Consider the following 20,962-nt stretch of genomic DNA (forward strand, 5'->3'; position numbering starts at 1 on the left):
CATTGCGCCTAATTCGGCACTCCCTAGTTCTCGCCTCTATCAAGTGTCGCAACCAGAGCAGGCAGCATTGAGGGATTATATCTCCGGTGCACTGACAGCAGGCCACATTCGTCCGTCCACTTAAAAAAAAAAGACAGGACACTAAGACCGTGCGTAGATTATCAAGGTCTTAATGACATCACGATCAAGAATAAGTACCCACTTCCCTTGTTGGATTCCGCTTTCGCCCCATTGCAGTCTGCAACCATTTTTTCTAAATTAGACTTGCGCAGTGCTTACCATTTGGTCCGTATCAGAGAAGGTGATGAGTGGAAGTCGGCGTTCAAGACACCCCTCGGTCATTTCGAATATTTAGTGAGTTTTATCAATAATGTCCTCAGAGATATGCTAAAAGTCTTCTGCTTCGTCTATCTAGATGATATTCTGATCTTTTCTAAGGATATTCAGGAACATAGACAACATGTCCGTAAGGTCCTTCAGCGGTTATTGGAGAATCGACTGTACGTTAAAGCCGAGAAATGCGAATTTCACGTGGAATCTGTACCATTTTTGGGGTTTATCATTGGAAAGGTACAACTGCGAGCTGCTCCGGTTAAGAAACGGACTGTGGTAGACTGGCCAACCCCTACCTCTAGGAAGCAGTTACAGAGATTTCTTGGTTTCGCTAACTTCTACAGGAGGTGTATTAGAAACTACACTCAGGTCGCAGCTCCTTTAACTCGTTTAACGTCCAGCAACCTGCAGTTTCGGTGGAACGATAGCGCCGATGCAGCGTTCAAAGAATTGAAGAAGTTATTTACTAGTCCACCAGTGCTTATTCATGCTGACCCTGATCTCCCTTTTGTCGTTGAGGTTGATGCTTCTAATTACGGGGTAGGGGCGGAACTTTCTCAACGGGCCCCAGTCGACCAAAGGCTCCACCCCTGCTCCGCCTTCTCCAGGTAACTCTCTCCATCCGAGTCCAACCATGACGTGGAGAACCGGGAGCTCCTGGCCATTGTCTTAGCCCTTCAAGAATGGCGTCACTGGCTGGAAGGTGCCAAGGAACCTTTCACTGTATTCACTGACCACAAGAACCTTGAATACATTCGCTCTGCGAAGCGCCTGAACTCCCGTCAAGCCAGGTGGGCGCTGTTTTTTACCCGGTTCAATTTCACTCTCACCTATCGCAAAAGATCTCGCAGCCAAAAGCCAGACGCTTTGTCGCTTCTCCATGACCCCACGGTTGATGAGGCACGGCACGAGGCAATCTTGCCAGGTTCATGTATTGTGGGAATGCTCCAGTGGGAGATTGAACAGAAGGTCTCGGAAGCCGCTCGTGACATTCCAGCGCCCGAGGGGTGTCCTCCAGAGTGTCTCTTTGTGCCGGCCGAACTTCAGCAGGAGATATTACTATAGGGACATTCGTCCAACGTGGCGTGCCACCCGGGTGTTAATCACACCTCGGCCATGATCTTGCGCAGGTTCTGGTGGCCGGACTTGGAAAAAGGTGTCACAGATTTTGTAGGAGCGTGTTCGGCCTGCGCCTGTGGAAAATCCTCGCGGCAACCCGCAGCGGGATTCTTCTTCACCCCTTGCCAACCCAGTCGCGCCCGTGGTCTCACGTTTCTCTGGACTTTGTCACTGGACTGCCAGTCTCTAAAGGCAAGTCGGTGATCCTCACCGTAGTGGACCGGTTTTCCAAGCTCGCCCATTTCGTGGCTCTGGCCAAGCTTCCTTCCTCCCTCGAAACTGCCAAGTTGTTGATTACCCATGTTGTTCGTCTCCATGGAATACCCACAGACATTGTGTCCGATCGTGGCCCCCAGTTTGTGTCCAGAGTCTGGAGGAAATTCTGCCATGCCATTGGGGCGTCAGCGAGTCTGTCATCGGGATATCATCCGCAGACCAACGGCCAGAGTGAGTGCGCCAATCAGGACTTGGAGGCTGCCCTCCAATGTGATTGTCTGCATCAACCCACATTGTGGTCCCTGTACTTACCTTGGGTGGAGGATTCGCACAACACCCTGGTGTCCTCTGCAACTGGTAGGTCGCCGTTCGAAGCAGCCTACGGTTTCCAACCGTCCTTGTTTCCGTCGCAGGAAAGCCAGGTCTCTTTGCCTTCGGTCCAGCACCACCTGAAGCGGGCCCAGCGTGTCTGGAGGGGGACCCGGGCGGCTCTCTCCAGGACAGCGGAGCGTAATAAGGTGATTGCTGACCGGCGCCGACATCCTGGGCCCGCTTACCTGCCTGGTCAACAATTATGGCTGTCTACGCGGGACCTGAACCTAGCTGGGACGTCCCGCAAACTTGGGCCCACACTCAATTGCGCATTCTCGTAGAGGCTGCGAGTGTGTAGGGTGTCCCAATTCTCAGAAGTGCTACGTCACCCCGCCCCTTTCAGCCCTTATTCCACACTTCAGCTGAGCCAGCATCCATGGCCCCTCAGCCAAAGCATATTACCCACAATTGATTGCGGATTTGACCAAAATAGCGGTAAACTGATGACATTTGGTGGAATTCCTGTGCCTGTGTCAAAAAAAAATCTTCCAAGTGTAAATATTGAATTATTACATAGTTAATCATTCGTATATGTGTAATTTCAGTCGATGTTTAAAGTCTGAGTTTGTCATTCGTCTATGTAATATTTCAATCGATGTTTAAAGTCTCATACGTAGTTTGTCTTAGTGGAGCTGCTGTACTTAGCGCCTTTCTGTGCATAAGCCGCACATCGTCCAGGAGCCGCAAATAGTACAAATGGAGCATAGATCCCATCGACTGGAAGACCGAGTCCAAGTTTTACTTAACTACTACTTTACTGAACTTTTAATGTAATTTTAAATAGCAAAATTGCCAAAACAACGCATGCAGCAATGCTCGCTGACACAGAGGCATAAGTCTGTGACATCACACGCATTGTCCCATTTTTTGCAATTTTTCAATAGTCATTCGTGTTATATATATATATATATATGTATATATATATATATATATGTATATATATATATATGTATATATATATATATATATATACATATACATACATACATATATATATATATATATATATATATATATATATATATATATATATATATATATATATATATATATATATATATATATATATATATATATATATATATACACACACACACAGAGCACATTTTATTTGCATATTACTCAAATTAATCGTGGGTTTTCGAACGAATGACTATTGTAAAATCGAAACATTCTACACACTGTCCCTTTAACTAAAACGGAAGACTCTGGACAGGAAGGATGTTGCAATTCCGTTTTACGGAGTTTGTGTAGTTACCATGACAACAGTAGCGGTCTCGCTGTTCTTACTTTTGTGTCTTCCGCTGTATCAAAGCGTCCATGTTAGTGTCAAAGAATAAGGTAAACGGTAACGGTGACAAAACGGTGTTTTGTGATGTCATGTAGTATATGCTTACGAATGAGGTGTTATTAAAAAACTACGGCCACTATTAGCAAAGCTCACGTTAGCAATAATGCTCTCCTGTATGAGTCGGTAAAAACATCTTTAAACACAGTTGTTTTTAATCCCCTTAAAATGACTAAAACTGTAGTTAAAGCTAGATTCGCTGGCTAAGACGTTCGAGTCTCATCTCATCTCATTCGGTTTAATAGCGCTTAAAGCTGGAATTGTAGACTATTGTGTCGATTACTGTATCAACTTTCGACAGATCATACTTGCAGTAAAAATGTTTTTAATGACTTGCTAGTCCTTTTATTAGCTTTTTCCTATTAATAAAAAATAAAATCTCCAAACTACTGTACAGCAGGACGCCGTCTTTGATATGTGGAGTGATTCCCATCATTCTGGTGATTCGCCAGAGTTGAATGAATGAATGAATAATCCTCTTAGTCAAGAAAAATTCTGCAAGAAAGTAGCTAAATATGTCAAATTTAAAGGGATCAGCTTGATTTTAGGTGCTTGCGAAGGTTACATTTTATTAGCCTTGTTGTGATGCGCCTTTTGTGGCTCCAATAAACAATATAATCTGTGCATCTCAGAAGATAGATGAATGACTGAATGATGAATGAATGTCACATCTTCAACTGTGAGTTATTGTTACACAAGCAGTGCTTCTAAAAACGTTATAGTACTCTCAAACTTAAATAAATAGATACTTAATTCCCCTAAGGACCATGGATTTGGGGCTAAAATCGGGCATTATATCCTGCCGTGTGAACCAGGCTTTAGGTTAAGAGAAAAGCCAGCATTAATCCTTTTAATTCATATTATGCTTTCTGCTTGCAGGTATTGATAGTACTGAGCTATTGGGATCTGCACACGCCTCTCAACACACTGTCTCAATTGTGATTGCACAAACAAGTTGCCACATATCTGTAGATAAGTCCAATCGTAGTCAGCTCTTCTTACTACAGTCTAACTACAGCTAATCAGTGGAATTTTGCTTATCTGGAGGGTAAGCTTTGGAGAAAAAATTGATGTGCTAGAAAAAAACTCATCTGCAATTTTGGAGTCAGCATGCCAGTTTTTAATTAGCATAAAAATCTTACTCAACAGATATATTAAATCAGATTGTTCGCCAGTTTTATCTTCGTGTTGAATCACAATAGAACATTTGCTTTTACCTTGGAAAACAATGATTCACATTTTTGCCCATTTGTGACATGCAATGGACCAAACCAGTAACTTAACCATTATGTATGTCTGTGCATTATCTGCACTATTAATTTGAAATAATGTCCCGTTTTAATAATAGGGATGGAAAATAAAACAAGTTTTTGTCCGATTAATGGGTTAATCGACAAAACAATTAACAGATTAATCCATTGTTAAAATAATCGTTAGTTGCATCCCTAGTATTCTGTATGTTATGGAAGCCCATTCCCACCAGTAATAAATTTTTGAAAAATTCTGCCAGTCAAAAAAAAAACATTCTTTGGAAGAAATCCATTCCCGCCAGTAAAAGAAAATCTTTTTTTTTTTTTGTGGAAAAAAAAACTTTCACGTGCAAGCCCCCCATCCACAGGCAATCACCGCATGCAAAAGTTGACTTTATGAAGTTATTATTGTATGCTCGTATTTGACAACGTGTGTTAAAATGGTGCGAGTTGTGGTTTTATCGGCCTTTATGCGATATAGCCCATTATGTTGAAGCAAAGGGTTGCACGCACTTGGTGGGTATACCTATGGTCTCTTCAGATGCCGTCTATATCAAACATTAGCGGACATAGTACAATAAAGAACCCCCTCCCACCCGTTTTTTTGTCCACTGGTGGGAATGGGCTTCTTCCAAAGACATTTTTTTTTTTTTTTTTTTTTTTACTGGCAGAATTTTTCTTTTTCTTTACTGGTGGGAATGGGCTTCCATAGTATGTATTGTAATTTATGTATATAAATGCATTGCACATAAAGGTTAAATATAAATTATACCTAAATGTCTGAAAACAAACAATTCTTAAAAAAGGCAAATGTTGTACTTAAAGTTGAATTTTAACAGGACTGAGCTGAATTTAATAATAATAAAAAACGTCGATTGTAACATTGTTTCTGTATTTGGTTTCACGTATATTTTGAAGCTCACTGCCCTAAATATCTCAGGGCAGTACATAGATGAGGTGGATGTTTACATTGCCAATTTACCCATCAAACTTAGTAAGCTATTTCTTCCGAAATTAGAGTATGAATCTGTATGGTTTTTTTTATATATATACGTATCCTTCAGGCAGCTGGGTACAAATCATCCAAGGACTGCAGCAAGCCCACTGAGAAGCGGTGGGTGATGTATTTAGTGTTTTATTTTTGTTTTTATTTTTTAACAATTGACACAGCAACATGGTGACAATGTCTCCTCAGGGAGGGAAGATGTGCTGTGCGTTACAAATGTGGCCCACTTGGCACCATACAAGATGTCTTGAGACAAAGACCAGGCTGGATTGAAGTCAAAGAGTTCGTAGTGTTCTTTTGAAATATCATCAATGTATTCAATATTTTCTGTTCTGATTTAGTTATTTTTCTGACAGTGATGGCGAATGGGACTTCCATTGGTGTGATGTTGGCTGGCTGAGGGAGAATTTTGATCATTCTTACATGGAGGAACACATAAGAATAAACCACTTTCGCAACAATTACGAGGTGAGGCCACATGCTTATTTTATCACTCAGATCCACAGCTTTGAGTAATTATTTTTTTTCTATTTTATGTTTTAGTTGACTCGTAAAGACTTCATGTTGAAAAATTTGAAAAGATTCAAGAAGCATCTCGAAAGAGAGGCCAGCTGCATGGAGGGCTCCAAATGTGATTTCTTCCCCTGCACCTTTGCACTGCCTAATGAGTATCATCTCTTCGTGGAGGAGTTCAAAAGAAACCCTGGCAGCACCTGGATCATGAAACCGGTTTGCTCAAATTCATCACAGATTCAATGGATGACTGAATGAATGAATCCTTTGTTTAGTATACGGTAGAATGTGAATGACCTCATTTACAGCACTTCATGTTTTCCTAGGCAGCAAAATCCCAAGGGGCAGGTATCTTCCTTTTTAAAAAACTGAAGGACATCATGGAATGGAGGAAGGTGTGTGATTCTGAGTAATAACAAATTGATAGTCTTACAGTAGTAAATACTGTGATCTGATGATAACGTTGTGTTCCAGCATGATGGCAGCCGCTGGGAGGAGCACAAAGATGCAACTCAAGTGGAATGTTATGTGGCACAACGTTACATCGAGAACCCCTACCTACTTGGTGGTAAATCATAGATTCAAAAATACACTTATCAGAAAGAAAGAAAGCAACATACATACATTTACTGATTCATTACTGCTCCACAGGCAGGAAGTTTGATCTGCGGGTCTATGTGATGGTCACATCGGTATGTAAATACATTTAACAAGTAAAAATTCTATTTAAATTTGACATTTTACTTTTCATACAGCTAAAACCAGACTGATTCATACGCAGGACAAATGTGTAGCTGAAGATAATCTATATTTGTTTTTAATGCTATCATTCAGCTGGAAATAATACAAATATTCATCCAAAGCATTCTGCATCTAATCTACAGCATTTTAATCTACTCTACACTTACAATTTATTGGGTATTGGAGTACTCGTTGTGAATATAGCAAATCTATTTTTAAAATGAATACATCTCTGTCTTTTGACACGTTCTTGTGTCATTTCCAGCAAAAATATATCTATTTGACAAATTTGAAAAAATGACTTAATCAGAATTTGGTCAATGAATGAATCATTTTGGTCTCAACTGTATTTCTAATACTATGTGATATTATTGCTCAGTACTTTCCCCTGAAGGCATGGCTATATCGAGAAGGCTTTGCTCGCCTCTCGAGCACACGTTTTTCCCTTAGTAGTATTGATGACAAGTGTATCCTTTTTTCAGCATTTTGGGGGTATTTCCATTGATGAATTGAACCTTTATGTCAAACATGCAGTACAAAAAAAAAGAAATAAAAACTTTACAATATGAATACGTGCACCGCTGGTCCGAAAAAGAATGAAGAAAAAAAATGGTTATGTTTTACGCACGCTTAGGTTTTACTTTCAATGTACTGGTCATTTCTTATGCATGTTTAGTTTCCATAAATTGCTAAACGTTTCTGCATTTTCCTGAGTGCTTCCTGTACAGATGTGCATCTCACTAATGTGTCTGTTCAAAAAACAGCACCCGACTATGATCCTGAGAAGGTGGGTGATTTACAACACACACGTTGAATGGTTCATGTTATATCTATTGCAATCTCAGCAGAAAATGCCAGCTTTGTTATCCTAAACGCTTGTCTTCCTGTACATAGGGTTGTAAATGGAGGATAGAGAAGCTCCGTAGGTACCTGACTGCAAAACATGGAAGACAGGTGGTGGAAACTCTGTTCAAGCAGATGGATGACATCTTCATCAGCAGCCTCCAGAGCGTACAGAAGATCATTATAAATGACAAACGCTGCTTTGAGCTCTATGGCTATGACATTATGTTGGATGAGAACCTCAAACCGTGTGAGTTCAAATACAAACATGTTTTGCAATGTGTGTATGTCAGAAAGCAAAGTACTAATCTTTTAGTGTAGAAATAAAGTAAATCTGCTTCTCGTATGTACATGGGAAAGTGATAGGTGGCAGTGATCCAGCTGCCTCACTTCTCTGTAAATGTTTACATTGCATCATTACTAAGCGACCTCGTTGAAATATTTGCTGTTCTACATAAATGAGAATCTCACGCTGCTCTAAATTGCTTACTATTTGGCTAGTGATGTCACTCCTCATCTTATTGCAGGTGGTTGATTGAAGTAAATGCCTCTCCATCACTTACACCCAGTAGTCAAGAGGATTACGAGATGAAGTACAGATTGCTGGACGACACTGTGAATGTTGTTGACATGGAAGGAAGGTAAATTTCCATAACGTCAGAAGCAATGTTAATATTTTTTGGTGCGCTACCATGTTGAAAAGCCACACTGCAGATATTAACTGTAATGCACCTCCTTAGGTTGACTGGAAAGGAGACAAGGGTGGGTGGATATGAACTCATGTGGAATGATGGACCTGTTTTTAGGGAGGGCATCAATCCAGAAATATTTGAGGGTTTAAAGGCCAACACATACTTGGGTATTTACACCATTTTCAGTGTTAAAAATGTGCTATCACTTGTTACATTATGAAGTCTTATGTCATGTTCTTTTTGCAGGATGTGGGAATGACTGGGAATACCGGAAGTTCCAGAATGTTTGATGTCCTTTCCATGTCTGCAAGTAGGTTTACACGTGGAAAATTCGTGATTACGTACTGTATGGCTCTGTTGTTCTGGTTAGTCAACACAAGTGATCTCCGGCCATGGTGCTGTGGCAGAGATCATTCGGGTTGCCGTTTCCCCGAAATTATCCCATTTCACCTCATTGGTAAAGAAAAATATTTAAGAACAATTTTGTTTCTTCAACTCCTGCAAGTATATCAGCTTTGTGATTAACTAGAGAGGCCCAGGTTTCACTCTTTGTTAAACGTGTGAATGAATTGAGATAAGATCATCATGAATTCAGTATGTACAATTTTTGTGACACTTTTGTTTGATAGTGTGCCGTGCGATTTTTGTTGTGTTAAAATGTGTGCCTTCGTTCAATAAAGGTTGGGAAATACCGGCCTCTGGCTTTCTATCATTCAATTACTGTTGGGTCTCCAGGCTCTGTGCCTTGAGCCCCTCCCTGTGTGTGTGTGCTGGGGCCAGGTGAAACCAATCTCCATCAGTGTGGTATTTAAGATGGTTCCTGACTCCACCTCGTCGCCAGATCAACTCATTCATTCACGAGATTGTGCATCCAGCCATTTTTCTAGTTGCTACCAAGTGTTTTTTGCAAATCCTGACTGCCTTGTTCCCTGCTTGCTTCAGATCGGTTTTTGCCCTGTTCCTTGCCTGCCAGAACTGTGCCCTGCCAACAACTGGATTCCATTCCATTCCCTGACCTGGGACTGCTGACTTTTGGACCACTGCTCCCTGCAACACCTTTATTCAATAAAACTATCGCCTTTTCTGCCAGCCTGTCTCTCTCTCTGCAATTGGACACTCCACACACCCAGCGCCCTAACAATTACTCTGCTACAATTTTCTTTGAAGTTTATACTAAATCTTAAAGTCAGGTGTGAAAATTCCAAAAAGTCTCGGTATGGCTATAATAAGATGGTCGACTGGTTAGCACGTCCGCCTCACAGTTCAGAGGTCGTGGGTTCGATCCCGGCTCCGGCCTCCCTGTGTGGAGTTTGCATGTTCTCCCCGTGCCTGCGTGGGTTTTCTCCGGGCACTCCGGTTTCCTCCCACATTCCAAAAACATGCATGGTAAGTTGATTGGACTGTCTAAATTGCCCCTAGGTGTGATTGTGAGTGCGGATGTTTGTCTCTGTGTGCCCTGCGATTGGCTGGCAACCAGTTCAGGGTGTCCCCCGCCTACTGCCCAAAGACAGCTGGGATAGGTTCCAGCACGCCCCGCGACCCTTGTGAGGAGAAGCGGTACAGATAATGGATGGATGGATGGATAAACTCCAAATTTGTATTTTGTAATAAAAAAATATGAGCACTGCTGTTTGCCCTTTGTGTGTACAATATTTATCATTATGCTGAACATATTTTTTACATTCAGCAAGGAAAACCATCTGCATGTTTGTACATCCCTACATCACAACTCTCACATAAAACTTTCAGTAGCAAAGTACAACCAGAATGCATATACCATTATTTACAATTCTATCGCCTGACTTGTGAATGTCCTAACTGAGAATGCACAAATAAGACAGAATTACAAAATATGTTCAAAAGAATGAAAGGATACATACCGTGTAATGTATAGTCTGCTGTTATACACGTCTCGGCCTATCATCTGTGTAGTAATAACATGCTATTGGACCACGTGATTCACGAGTGAGACAGCACAGTAGTCATACTGTTATTTAGACATTTTTAATAAATATTTCTCATGATGTGTATGACACATGTAAACATAATAATGACAATGATGAATACAATTCCAACACAAAACGTTACATAAATATAACTATGGTGTATAAAATTTGGAAAAATACGCATTTACATTCATAGCAAACATGACTGTCATTAATTTGGTAAGAGCTCAGCTCTATGCAAAATACGCTTCATTTTCAAAGAAAACCATCGGCGCTTTAATACACAAGAAGCCCTTTTGAACAAAAAATGTGAAACTCTTTACACATGTGAAACGAGCACACTTTCCCGCAGCACACTGCCATTTATTAATAAGCTTGCTTTTCAGACAAGGATGTAATGAATGCACAGAACACATCTTCAAATGAGGCACCCAAGTGCAAAGTGAATGAATGAATGAATAAATATATAAAACCACTGAAAAGCAAAACGTAAGTACATTAAGATTGGTATCACCAATGACTATGATCATTATTCAGTGACCAAAAATGATGTATTTCATAGCTGGTAACTGAATTACTTATGTTGAAAGCTGGCAACTAGTCGTTATGTTCATGCCTTTTTAGACCTTAGTAGCATAAGAAATGTCTATGCAGTGTATTGTAGTTTAGTTCAAATTGCATGAGTTTTCTGAGGAGGAGACATAATAATCCTCCTGGACATAGTGCAACGTTAGAATTATTATTTAGTATACCATACAATGTTGTGCTTGGAAATTCTGATATATATGATAGTTATACATATGGTACTTCTTGAAAGTAATCTGGACTGTGGTGTAACATTATAACCCATTAGTATCACACAGAAAGCAAGCATAGGTTCAAGATCCGGTGTCAAGTGGCCACAGAGTAATGCACTATCTATAGGCCTACTGTATACGTGCTACTTTGTAGCAGGTTGGACATTTTTTGATTTTCCACCACTAGAAGGCGCTTTAGAAAGAGACTGTGGCTCTTTAGTGGCTCTTTTCAGGGCGGTCTTAGGTGCCTGACCTCCTGCCGCTGTCCTCTGCCAGTCTTCTAATTTCTTTGAGGTGAGGGCCCCTTTCTTACTTGCCCCTGCAACATGTTTCTCAGTACCTGCTGCTTTAACCACGCTGGGTTCCTTCTTAACATCGGTCTCAGCGTTGGTTCCAACTCGACTTTTCCTCACCTGACTTCTACCATTTGGGTTTGTCCCCAATTCCTGGGGTTGTTTCCGAGCATTGCCTGCTGCATGCATGTGCCTGAGATGGCTCTTTCCTGTTGAGGGGCTCACTGGGATTTGGGCTCCACCTCCGCCTTGTGCTCCTTGGCTCCTACTGTCTTTGCTGGCTTCTTGTGTTTCGCTGCAACTCCTCTTCACAGGCGCCCCTGGTCTGGTTCTACGCTCCAGCAGAGGGCTGAGACGTGAGTGGCGCTGGTAGACGTAGGCGGAACAACTCCCGTTGCACAAAGGGTAGCGAATGTGACAATGTGGGCAAACTGGCAGGCGGGACTGTGCGGCAGCAGACGCTGGTGACGGCGGATTGATGACATATGGGAAGGCTCGCTGGCTGTGCCGCGGCCCTTTTGGGGAGTTAAGTCGAGATGATGGAGCTGTATGAGGTCTAGGTGAATGACCAGATGTGGCCTGAGGCCTTGTGTGTCTCCCAGGTGGGCGGCTGCTCTCGGCTTGAACGGTTTGAATTTGGAGCCACTCTAACTGCAGTAATCGCTCCAAGAATTTTTCCAAAGGCCCCACCGGTTTAGGCCTGGGGGCACCGCGACCCTCTGTATGAAGAAACACTGCAAGCTGTCTAAGGCTCCAGGTGTTGAAAGGTGGAGGAAGAAAGTCTGGGTAACAGTGGGTAGGTGTCTCACTCTCGTCTTCATCATCTCCATTCCCATGAGGTCCTGGGATGTCCGGTGGGAAGTCATTCGAGTTAATGACCTCAGCTCGGAGATTGAGATGAGGAGGCGTACAAGGAGTACAAGGCGATGGCAGTACAGGCAACCTCTCTGAGTCAGACAGGTCACTGGCGCTGTCACTGTCATCAACCTTGTAGGGGTCCTGAAGGGCCTCTGGCATAGGGGCTGGAGAATGTGTTAGCGGGTGCCCCGGCATGTGTCGTAGGCCTGATATCGGGGAGAGGGGGAGAGAGAGTGCTCGTCTATTCTTGCCCATCCCACCATGATTCTGCTGTAGCTCGGTGCTGCACTGTGGCGTCCGTTGATGGTTTCTCATTTCCTCATTTCTGTGTACACTTGAATGTTGGCCAAGTTGAGGTCTTTCATCTTGCACTTCTGCTGGGCTGGGAGAAAGATACACACGAGGAAAAGCTTGTGAGCATTCAGTGATTGGCTGTACCCGAAACACACCCTTGGGTAAGAATACAAAGTACTCTCAAAACGTACCTGGAAAGTTTGCTTGTGTTGCGGGAGGTCCCAGATTTACACTTGGAACTCCTCGGCTCTGACCCCTGTAAAAACAAACCTTTTCATATAGTACAGTTTGAAATATTGTAAAAGCAAATTTTACATCACTTAAATCCGATCCATTTTGTGAAAACAAAACACCATTTCAGTCAAGTCTATCCATCCATTATCGATACCGCTTATCCTCACAAGGGTCGCGGGGCGTGCTGGAGCCTATCCCAGCTGTCTTCGGGCAGTAGGCAGGGGACACCCTGAATTGGTTGCCAGCCAATCGCAGGGAACACAGAGACAAACAACCGCACTCACAATCACACCTAGGGGCAATTTAGAGAGTCCAATCAACTTACCATGCATGTTTTTGGAATGTGGGTGGAAACCGGAGTACCCGGTGAAAACCCGCGTAGGCACGGTGAGAACATGCAAACTCCACACAGGGAGACCGGGGCCGGGATCGAACCCACGACCTCTGAACTGTGAGGCGGACGTGCTAACCGGTCGATCACCGTGCCGCTCTTCAGTCAAGCCAAGTTTATGTATATGTTTTACGTATATGCGTCCCCTAACACTCCCACCCCACCACAAGTGTTGTCTATGCTACATATTCGATGTCAATTCACCCGTTGCACTGTTCCCACGATGTTCTTGTCCTGACCTGGTCCTGGCAGGCCACTTTTCACTTGGCCGACTGCTTTCTTCATCTTCTTACCTTTCCTTAAACTGTGCAAACACAGATAGGTCACGGTCACCTCAAAGTATATGCGCTCGATACAACTCACGTTTAGCACGGTGGATTCAATATCCTACCTTGTATTTGGTCCGCTATTTTCGGTGTTTTTGACGCGGATCTTCTCTTTGGAAACGACGCGTTTCAGTGTAGTGGATGCTGCGCGCTCCTGTATGATGGGCCCCATGTTGTAGTTTCACAGCTGTGATGGTCATTTGAGACTGCCAAGTGAATTAACACTCTAGCGAAAGAAAAATGGTATATGGGATCAGATGTTCAGCTGTAGGAATAAGGATGTTAACACCCATTTCTGGAAAAGTACTGCAGTGCATCATGCGTCAGTGTGGACAGCTGCCTCTGTCGAGCGCGTTGCTACAGTCTTCCAAACCATTTAGTCTCTTCTTTGCTGCAACACATCAGCTTCGATTCCACTGAAGAGGTGGCACAACAGACGTGTATGCCTTTCGAACGTCTCCACTATCGCCATTATAAAATAAATAACACGGTCACTCGCTTTGTTTGGCTCGCCTTCCCAGTGCGACAGGTTTGTTTACCTGTCAGTGACTGGCTCGCTGCTAGTCGTGACGTAAACTGTACAGGTGCATTGTGGGACTTGTAGTTTAAGCGTCCAAGCGTACCTTTAAAATCAAACAATACGACTGCGTTCGTTAGTGTGCTTAGCTGTTAATAAACAGCGATAGTGTATCTCTCGGGCGGAAGAAGACAGATATGAGAAAACGTGCTGTATTTGTCTTGAACATGGGCGACTTAATTTACGATCACTCAATCTCCCATAAAACATCAGCTCAAGTGCAGCTTCCTAAAATGCACGCGTGATAACTGGTCGTCATCAAAAGAAGCTCAGATGTACCTTTATCTTGTTTTAAGGTTTGGGGCTAAAGTTATAGATCAAGTCCTATTCTTGGCGCCGAGATAATCGTACGGGAATGGAAAATCAAGTCGAGGCTGCAGCCTGAAACACAGATCCACTATTTTTATATGGTGAGATAAAGTTTACGTCTGTTTTGATTGAATTTAGTGAGGCACAACTTCAACATGCATTACATGCAGCCTTGCACGTACTCGTCGAATACACGCCCACCAGTTATTTCCTGCTTTTGCTGTTATTGTTTGCACACGTACATCTACACTGCTGCTACTTTCGATCAACTTTGGACCACCATGTTGTATTTGGGGGACAAGTTATGTACCTCTGAAGAAAATTCTGGTGTCCATTGTGTAATATAAAAGATAAACTGCGAATTCATCATCCATCCATTTTCTATCTGCTATTTCTGTACCCTATCCCAGCTGACATTGGGTGAGAGGCGGGGTACTTCTCTGGTCGCCACTCAAGCAATTCGCAGGATACATAGACGAACAACCATTGAAACACTCACACATTCACATGTGAATCGGTGCTGATGGGCAATTTAGACTCGTTAGTATATATTCCTTCAAATAACAAACATTCACACAGAAACGCCGTAGGGACACATACAGACAAGTAATACAACAATAGTCAATGTCATATATTCTTCGTAATCTCAGAAAAAAATGTGATATTAATAAGGATCAATTGCAACTTTCACCTTCTACTCTTGTATCTAAGCGTAAGCGTGTTTTCCATGCATGCATGGCACCACATTGCCCCTAAGAGGACAAAGTGCGCACAGCAGGAACAGCCGTCATTTATAGTTAAAGTAATGTCAGTCAAAGGAAAACTTTCATAAATATTTTAATACCAAATCTATTAAGACATAGCGAGTCTGATAAAAGGCAGCTTTGGCCTCTACAATTACAAGAGGTGCTCAGAGTGGTGGCCATGGACTATATGCACTCAGCACTTCCGCCTTCGATGTCATAGGGCAGTGGTTCTCATCCTTTTTTCATTGATGTACTACCACCCATAAAACAAAGAGCGCAAAGCCGTTTTGGGCGAAAAAGCAAAAAGACTTAAAACAGCATGCTATGCCATCAATGTCTGATTTATTAAACTTTGGAAGTCCCTTTTCGAGTCATATCTAACTATTTGGAAATGAAAAGATGTAACTTAAAAAGAGAAATAACTTGATTATAAAGACGTGTGCACACAAGAATAATTATCAATACTGTATAGTGTCCTCCTTTGCGATCACATTAAGAATCTGTTCTCCAAAAGAAACATTAAACTTAATTTTGAAAAATATGAGATGAAAATATCTATTTTAATAATTAAAAATAAGACTGACAGCATTATCAAGTGTCAACGCTAAACATTTCATTGTTGCACTGACCTGAGCCTTTTTGCATTTAGTGAGACATTTGGGCTTGTGCTTTCCTGATGATCTTTATCATTCTTGGTGGCAAGGAGGCAGCTGCTGTGATCGAGCTCTTTCTTTTTTTTTTTTTTTTTTTTTGCATTGCAGCTACTTTTTAAACACATTTTAAAATCTCAAGTACCCCCTGGAGTGCCTTCAAGTACCCCCAGGGGCACTAGTACCCACATTTGAGAACCACTGTCATGGCCGCCGAAGCTTCCGGGGCAGGTTAGATGCTGTAGTAGAGCGTGCTGTTGATGTGATGTAACTTTCGCCTTAAGTCCTTAACCTACTCAACAAGATCAGGGACCGCTCATTTGTTTAACACTAGGACTACCTGAATTCTAAAACTACTTAGATCTCCTAGTGCCATCATTTTTATTTGACGGGACAGTCTAAAACAGGGGTGTCCATTTCCGGTCCTCAAGGGCCGCTTTCCTGCCCGTTTTTCCAATTCTCCTTGCGGCAACACACCTGGTTTAAATGATCAGCTCATCAGCAAGCTCTGAAGAAGCTTGATAACGAACATCGTCTCTTGAAACAGGTGCGTTGCAGCTGGGATAGATGGAAAACAGGCAGATCACCGGCCCTTGAGGACCGAGTTTGGACACCCCTGGTCTAAAATGTTTAATGTGCATTTAAAAAAAATTTTTTTATAATGTATCTTAATGTTAGCAAACTACGACTGATCACCACCTAAATACTGTGGCGATTGCCTTGATATTTTCAGAGATTGATCTGGGTAGGCACAGAGCAGTGATAGCTCGGTGTACTGTCGTCTCACCTCTTCTTCTCGAACACGCGCAACCACACACATAAAAATAATCTTGAAAAAATACCCCAAAATGTTGTCAATTGATAGAAATTCTCTGAATTAAAACGGCTTCAAAACAATGGCGCTGGGCATGATTGGAAAGGGTGATGCCTTATGAGATTTTACCGGAAATACGTCACACCACTCCGTGCATATAGTCCATTAGCTTCCAGAGATGTATGGGTACAGCGAACTACTGCTTTGGTAAAGTGTCCATTGGGATGCTGCATATGGTTTTTAAATGTTTAAGTCCTAAAGAATGTGTATCACAGGAAACTGACAGCATTGGTGGCCCTTAGACAAGAAATTGAAAATGCATGTGCAGCAATTCCATTGGACACTTCGGCCAATGTTACCCAAGCAATAGTTCGTTGTAGGTTACACACACAAATCATAAATGTCTGGAAGATGATAGACACCCCTTGAAATTGTCGAGGCCAAAGGTAATTTGTAATCTTGTGATGTCTGAATAAATTTGGCATTAAGATATTTATAAAAGTTTTTTTTAATGATGTGTATACATTGTTTTTGTACAGTGTACAGTTGTTTTTTTTGTCAAGCCCTTCTCTACGGCATCTAGAGGTGAATAAAGGAAGCACTCTTCTACTGCATTCGAGGGTGGTCTGAAATCGGACTTATGCTGTATTCGAGGAAGGTGGGAAGTCAGACTTATACCACTCGGACTGTCCCAGTTCCAACTTGAAAGAGGTGAGTGTAAACAAAAACAACAACGGTCACTGATTATGATAAATCATTTGTTGTTCTGGTTCATCGCAACACATTTTGACCTCAAGCAAACCTTCATAATGTCCTTAAAGTGAAGTCAACGCAAACTTTTTTTTTTTCAAGAATATGTTCTATGCAAGACCATTAGTTGAAACTGGGCATTCTGATAAATATTGCGTTTGCGGAATAAGTGTTAATCCACTCGTTTTTAGCCATCTCTGGGGACGGCCATTTTGTCTTCAGTCGACTGAATATGACATCACAACTGCTCACAACGACCAATCACGGCTCAGATTCAGAAAACAGGTCAGCCGTGATTGTTCGTTGTGAGCAGTTGTGATGTCATTTTCAGTTGACAGAAGACAAAATGGCCACCCGCAGAGATGGCTAAAAATGAGTGCATTTTGCTGATTAATTTACATTTCACAAACAATCAGAATGCCGTGTTTCAACTAGTGGGCCTGCTGGGAACATATTCTTGAAAAAAATATGTTTGGGTTGACTTTTACTTTAATTTATATAAATAAATGAATATCTTTAAATAATTTCATTAATTTCACCAAATAACTTGCAAGAATGATATTGTCTATGCAAGAAGATAATGTCATAAATTCACACAGTTAATACAAATCACATGTTTTATGAAATTATATAGAATAGCTAAGTCAATGTAATTATAAATAAAGATGATTAGATATTTATAATCTTGTAAATTACATTTTTCCCATTCATGGTTACGTGTCTCCATGGGGGTCGGTATTGTCGAGTGACGTCAAATTGAACCCAGTCGGTGAAGTCTGTGGCCTTTGTTCCCGACTTTGCAACTTGGACCTCCAAGTTCAAAGGGGCATTCCAGTGCACTATTCCCGGTTGGAGATCGGAAAAGTCCGATTCCCATCTTCCTTGAATGCAGCATAACCTCGATCATGAAAGCGACCAGCTGCATGCAATTATACCCCCAAGCACCAGCAAGATAAGCTTGCATAAACTTTAAAACTTTTCAAACAGTTTCAAGCCTTTTTAAATTCATTTATTTGTTTTGTTTATTTATTTCCAAAGATGATGTACTGTACTGGGCATATTTGACCCACTTCAAAAAAGTATAAAACAATAACCTTGTACTGTATTGGGTGTTTTTAGGCAGACAAAAAAAAAGTGGTTCAATTTAACAGACGATCCTCTGTACAACCCCTTCCCAATATTAGTCCGTTAAATTGAACTTCCGCTGTATACTGTTTATTTCAAATCAGTGTATGGTATACACATAAATACAGCAGAGTCAAATGATTCCCAACATTCTTTGCAGGTGAGCAGGGCACCTGGTCTATGACACCATGGACAGAGGATGGTTTATTGGACCAGACAAGATTCTGCCTGCAATATCTGAACAGGAAACACATTTGTCTAGCGCTGGATTACGTTCAAAGCCCTGTAAGGCCATCAACCTGAATGAAATGCTGCGGCAAGTAAAAAGTGATGTGGAGAAGAGGCCGATTCCCATCCGTCCGCCAAGTCCTAGAGTGTCAACGCCAAGCTCTCGGGACGTCCACACTCTCTTGTGTGAACCTATACCAAAATCCATCATCCAACAACGCTCACAGTCTCTGCCACCTAGCACAAAAAAGAGAAGGAAATGCAGACATGTTGGTGTACGATTTATTGACTCCTTGGGCCTTGACCTGGAGGATATCAAGTTTTTCAAATCCGGAGATGAACCATCTGTACCACATCACGTCAGCTTTAGATTGCTGATGGCTGCAGAGTTGGCCGATGGAAGCCATTTGGAGATAACCTTGCCTTACTTGCAGCCACTTTTTGATCAACAGACCGGCAATCATCCAGAATTTTTGCATCGTCTCTACAAGCACAAAGTGTGTCTCGAGAGAGTCCTATGTTTTGAATTCGGTGTCATTGGTTTCGCCCAAGTGCTCAATCTAGATTTTGAAAAAGATGTAACTGCTCGCTACACATTTACAGAGTGGAAGAGCTGTGCAGAAACTAAGGCCTCATGGGTCTCTACTAGCACAAAGATCTGTGAAGAAGGAGGTCAACTCACCTGTGATATGTTCCGTTTCCACTTGCCTGTGCCTCCATTCCTGCAGCCTGGGGCAGTGTTAGAATTTGCCATCAAGTACAAGGTTTGTGGAGCCGAATACTGGGACAATAATTATGGAGAAAATTACAAGTTAGTTTGCCATAACTACAAGCACACTGTGCCCAAAGAATGTGAGGATAGCATGGTTCACTTTTTTTAGGATGCTGACTTCAGGCACAAAAAATTAAAAGCACACTTACTGAAAATGAATTGAATTCCTTGTGATATTAACAAGTCACTTTTTGTGAATATATAAATGAATAAGATTTGTTTTTACACAGACTCTGAATTAACTAACTTTTGACTTGGTGGGAGAAATTGACACTAACAGTAAAAGCCTTTATATCTCCCTGCAGCTTCCACTTTAACTTTTGTCTTTTTATATTGCAATATTTGATTTCAGCTTCCACTGTAACTTCTGTGTCATTTTTATATTGCAGTATTTGAACAAAGCACATGTATGTTTGAACTTGCATTTGAAATGAGGTTCACAAAATATCCCATAATGTATATGTTTACTTAAAATGAAAGCACTTTTTTCCCAGCCATGTGTGTCACAGTTTTGTAAGTCACTTAAAAAAAAGTCTCCATGGAAAAGCACATGTTCCACAAATCTTCACAAAACCTAATGTGTGTATGTGTGTGTGTTTGGGGGGGGGACTTTTAAAACATTTACTGTACATCTTTTGTCATGTGTTATTATAAACCACAAATAATGAGTATTTTGTGTAATAAAAATGTGAAAGAATCTCTGGCGTTAATCATTTTTCAGCAATAGAAGTAGTAGTACTATTATTTTTAACTGTAGAGATTCAGTGACTTGAGGTGATGTTCATGATTGGCAAGGCACCACTTCTCTGGAGTCTGATATAAAAATATGAACCCAAAATACATTAACCTATATTTCAGTTTTCACATTTATTGAAAATGTTTCAAAATACGTAAAAATTAAAATTTTGAATATTTGTTTTCAGAGCTTTTAATTATGTTTCAATCAATTCCACACTATTCAACAATGTGATAGCAAGAAAAAAAGATTTAGTATAAGGTCAAGTTCGTTGTTGTTGAAGATCGCTTAAAATAACATTTAGATAACATTAAAACATTGGGTCAGGCCCTTATACTCAATATGTTATGAAAGACCAGATTATTAAAAAAAATACGTAGGTGTCTGATGTTTCTAACAAACCTATCCGTGTCAAACTCGGTAACGAATTTGCCGAGTTATGATGAATTTACTGGAGCCAGACACAGTAAAGGTCGCCGGTCTCCCAGTTAAAGATGGCGGCAGAATCTTTACGTCCACAACCAGCCGAGGCTTGCTCTAATCTGTTTATGTGTATGTAGATGAGGTTCTTAGGGATGGGCGATACCAGTCCAATACCAAGTAATTATTACCCAAAATCGCAATACCAATTCAATATCGATACTGGAAGTGACAAGCTGCGAACAAAACCACATCTGTATGAG

General features: G+C 41.5%; 3 protein-coding genes across 17 annotated transcripts; 2 read left to right on the forward strand and 1 right to left on the reverse strand.

Annotated features, from left to right (window-relative positions):
- The first annotated feature begins 3,263 nt into the window (after positions 1-3,263).
- LOC147152713 (putative tubulin polyglutamylase TTLL9) lies at positions 3,264-9,613 on the forward strand. Of its 8 annotated transcripts, none has more exons than XM_086051616.1 (14): positions 3,264-3,381; positions 5,703-5,752; positions 5,834-5,926; positions 6,001-6,112; positions 6,188-6,373; positions 6,484-6,552; positions 6,632-6,725; positions 6,809-6,849; positions 7,278-7,365; positions 7,627-7,685; positions 7,793-7,989; positions 8,269-8,382; positions 8,482-8,600; positions 8,680-9,129. In XM_086051616.1, the coding sequence occupies exons 1-14, from the start codon at positions 3,361-3,363 to the stop codon at positions 8,721-8,723; spliced, it is 1,287 nt and encodes a 428-aa protein (XP_085907742.1). In that variant the 5' UTR covers positions 3,264-3,360; the 3' UTR covers positions 8,724-9,129. The 8 variants fall into 8 exon arrangements, 7 of the variants coding, with proteins under 7 accessions (XP_085907742.1, XP_085907707.1, XP_085907734.1 ...); XM_086051581.1 differs by adding an exon at positions 9,376-9,613 and having other exon boundaries at positions 3,277-5,752; positions 8,680-8,743; XM_086051608.1 differs by adding an exon at positions 9,407-9,613 and having other exon boundaries at positions 3,277-5,752; positions 8,680-8,743.
- Positions 9,614-10,421: 808 nt separating this feature from the next.
- On the reverse strand, positions 10,422-16,311 carry fam217ba (family with sequence similarity 217 member Ba). Of its 5 annotated transcripts, none has more exons than XM_086051673.1 (5): positions 16,044-16,311; positions 13,638-13,798; positions 13,451-13,550; positions 12,813-12,877; positions 10,422-12,709 (listed from the first exon to the last, which is right to left on the reverse strand). In XM_086051673.1, exons 2-5 carry the CDS (start codon positions 13,742-13,744, stop codon positions 11,320-11,322), a joined length of 1,662 nt encoding a protein of 553 aa, XP_085907799.1. In that variant the 5' UTR covers positions 13,745-13,798; positions 16,044-16,311; the 3' UTR covers positions 10,422-11,319. The 5 variants fall into 5 exon arrangements, with proteins under 5 accessions (XP_085907799.1, XP_085907765.1, XP_085907782.1 ...); XM_086051639.1 differs by lacking the exon at positions 16,044-16,311 and adding an exon at positions 15,834-15,976; XM_086051656.1 differs by lacking the exon at positions 16,044-16,311 and adding an exon at positions 15,150-15,187.
- On the forward strand, positions 14,255-20,241 carry ppp1r3da (protein phosphatase 1, regulatory subunit 3Da). 4 transcript variants are annotated; one of them, XM_086051685.1, is made up of 3 exons: positions 14,255-14,559; positions 17,208-17,379; positions 18,704-20,241. In XM_086051685.1, the coding sequence occupies exon 3, from the start codon at positions 18,732-18,734 to the stop codon at positions 19,650-19,652; it is 921 nt and encodes a 306-aa protein (XP_085907811.1). In that variant the 5' UTR covers positions 14,255-14,559; positions 17,208-17,379; positions 18,704-18,731; the 3' UTR covers positions 19,653-20,241. The 4 variants fall into 4 exon arrangements, with proteins under 4 accessions (XP_085907811.1, XP_085907829.1, XP_085907820.1 ...); XM_086051703.1 differs by having other exon boundaries at positions 17,232-17,379; XM_086051694.1 differs by lacking the exon at positions 14,255-14,559 and adding an exon at positions 16,015-16,085.
- Positions 20,242-20,962: the final 721 nt, after the last annotated feature.

This window comes from Filicampus tigris, chromosome 1, assembly GCF_054856515.1.
Source record: "Filicampus tigris isolate MCC_2025a chromosome 1, RoL_Ftig_1.0, whole genome shotgun sequence".
NCBI classification, from domain to species: domain Eukaryota; kingdom Metazoa; phylum Chordata; class Actinopteri; order Syngnathiformes; family Syngnathidae; genus Filicampus; species Filicampus tigris.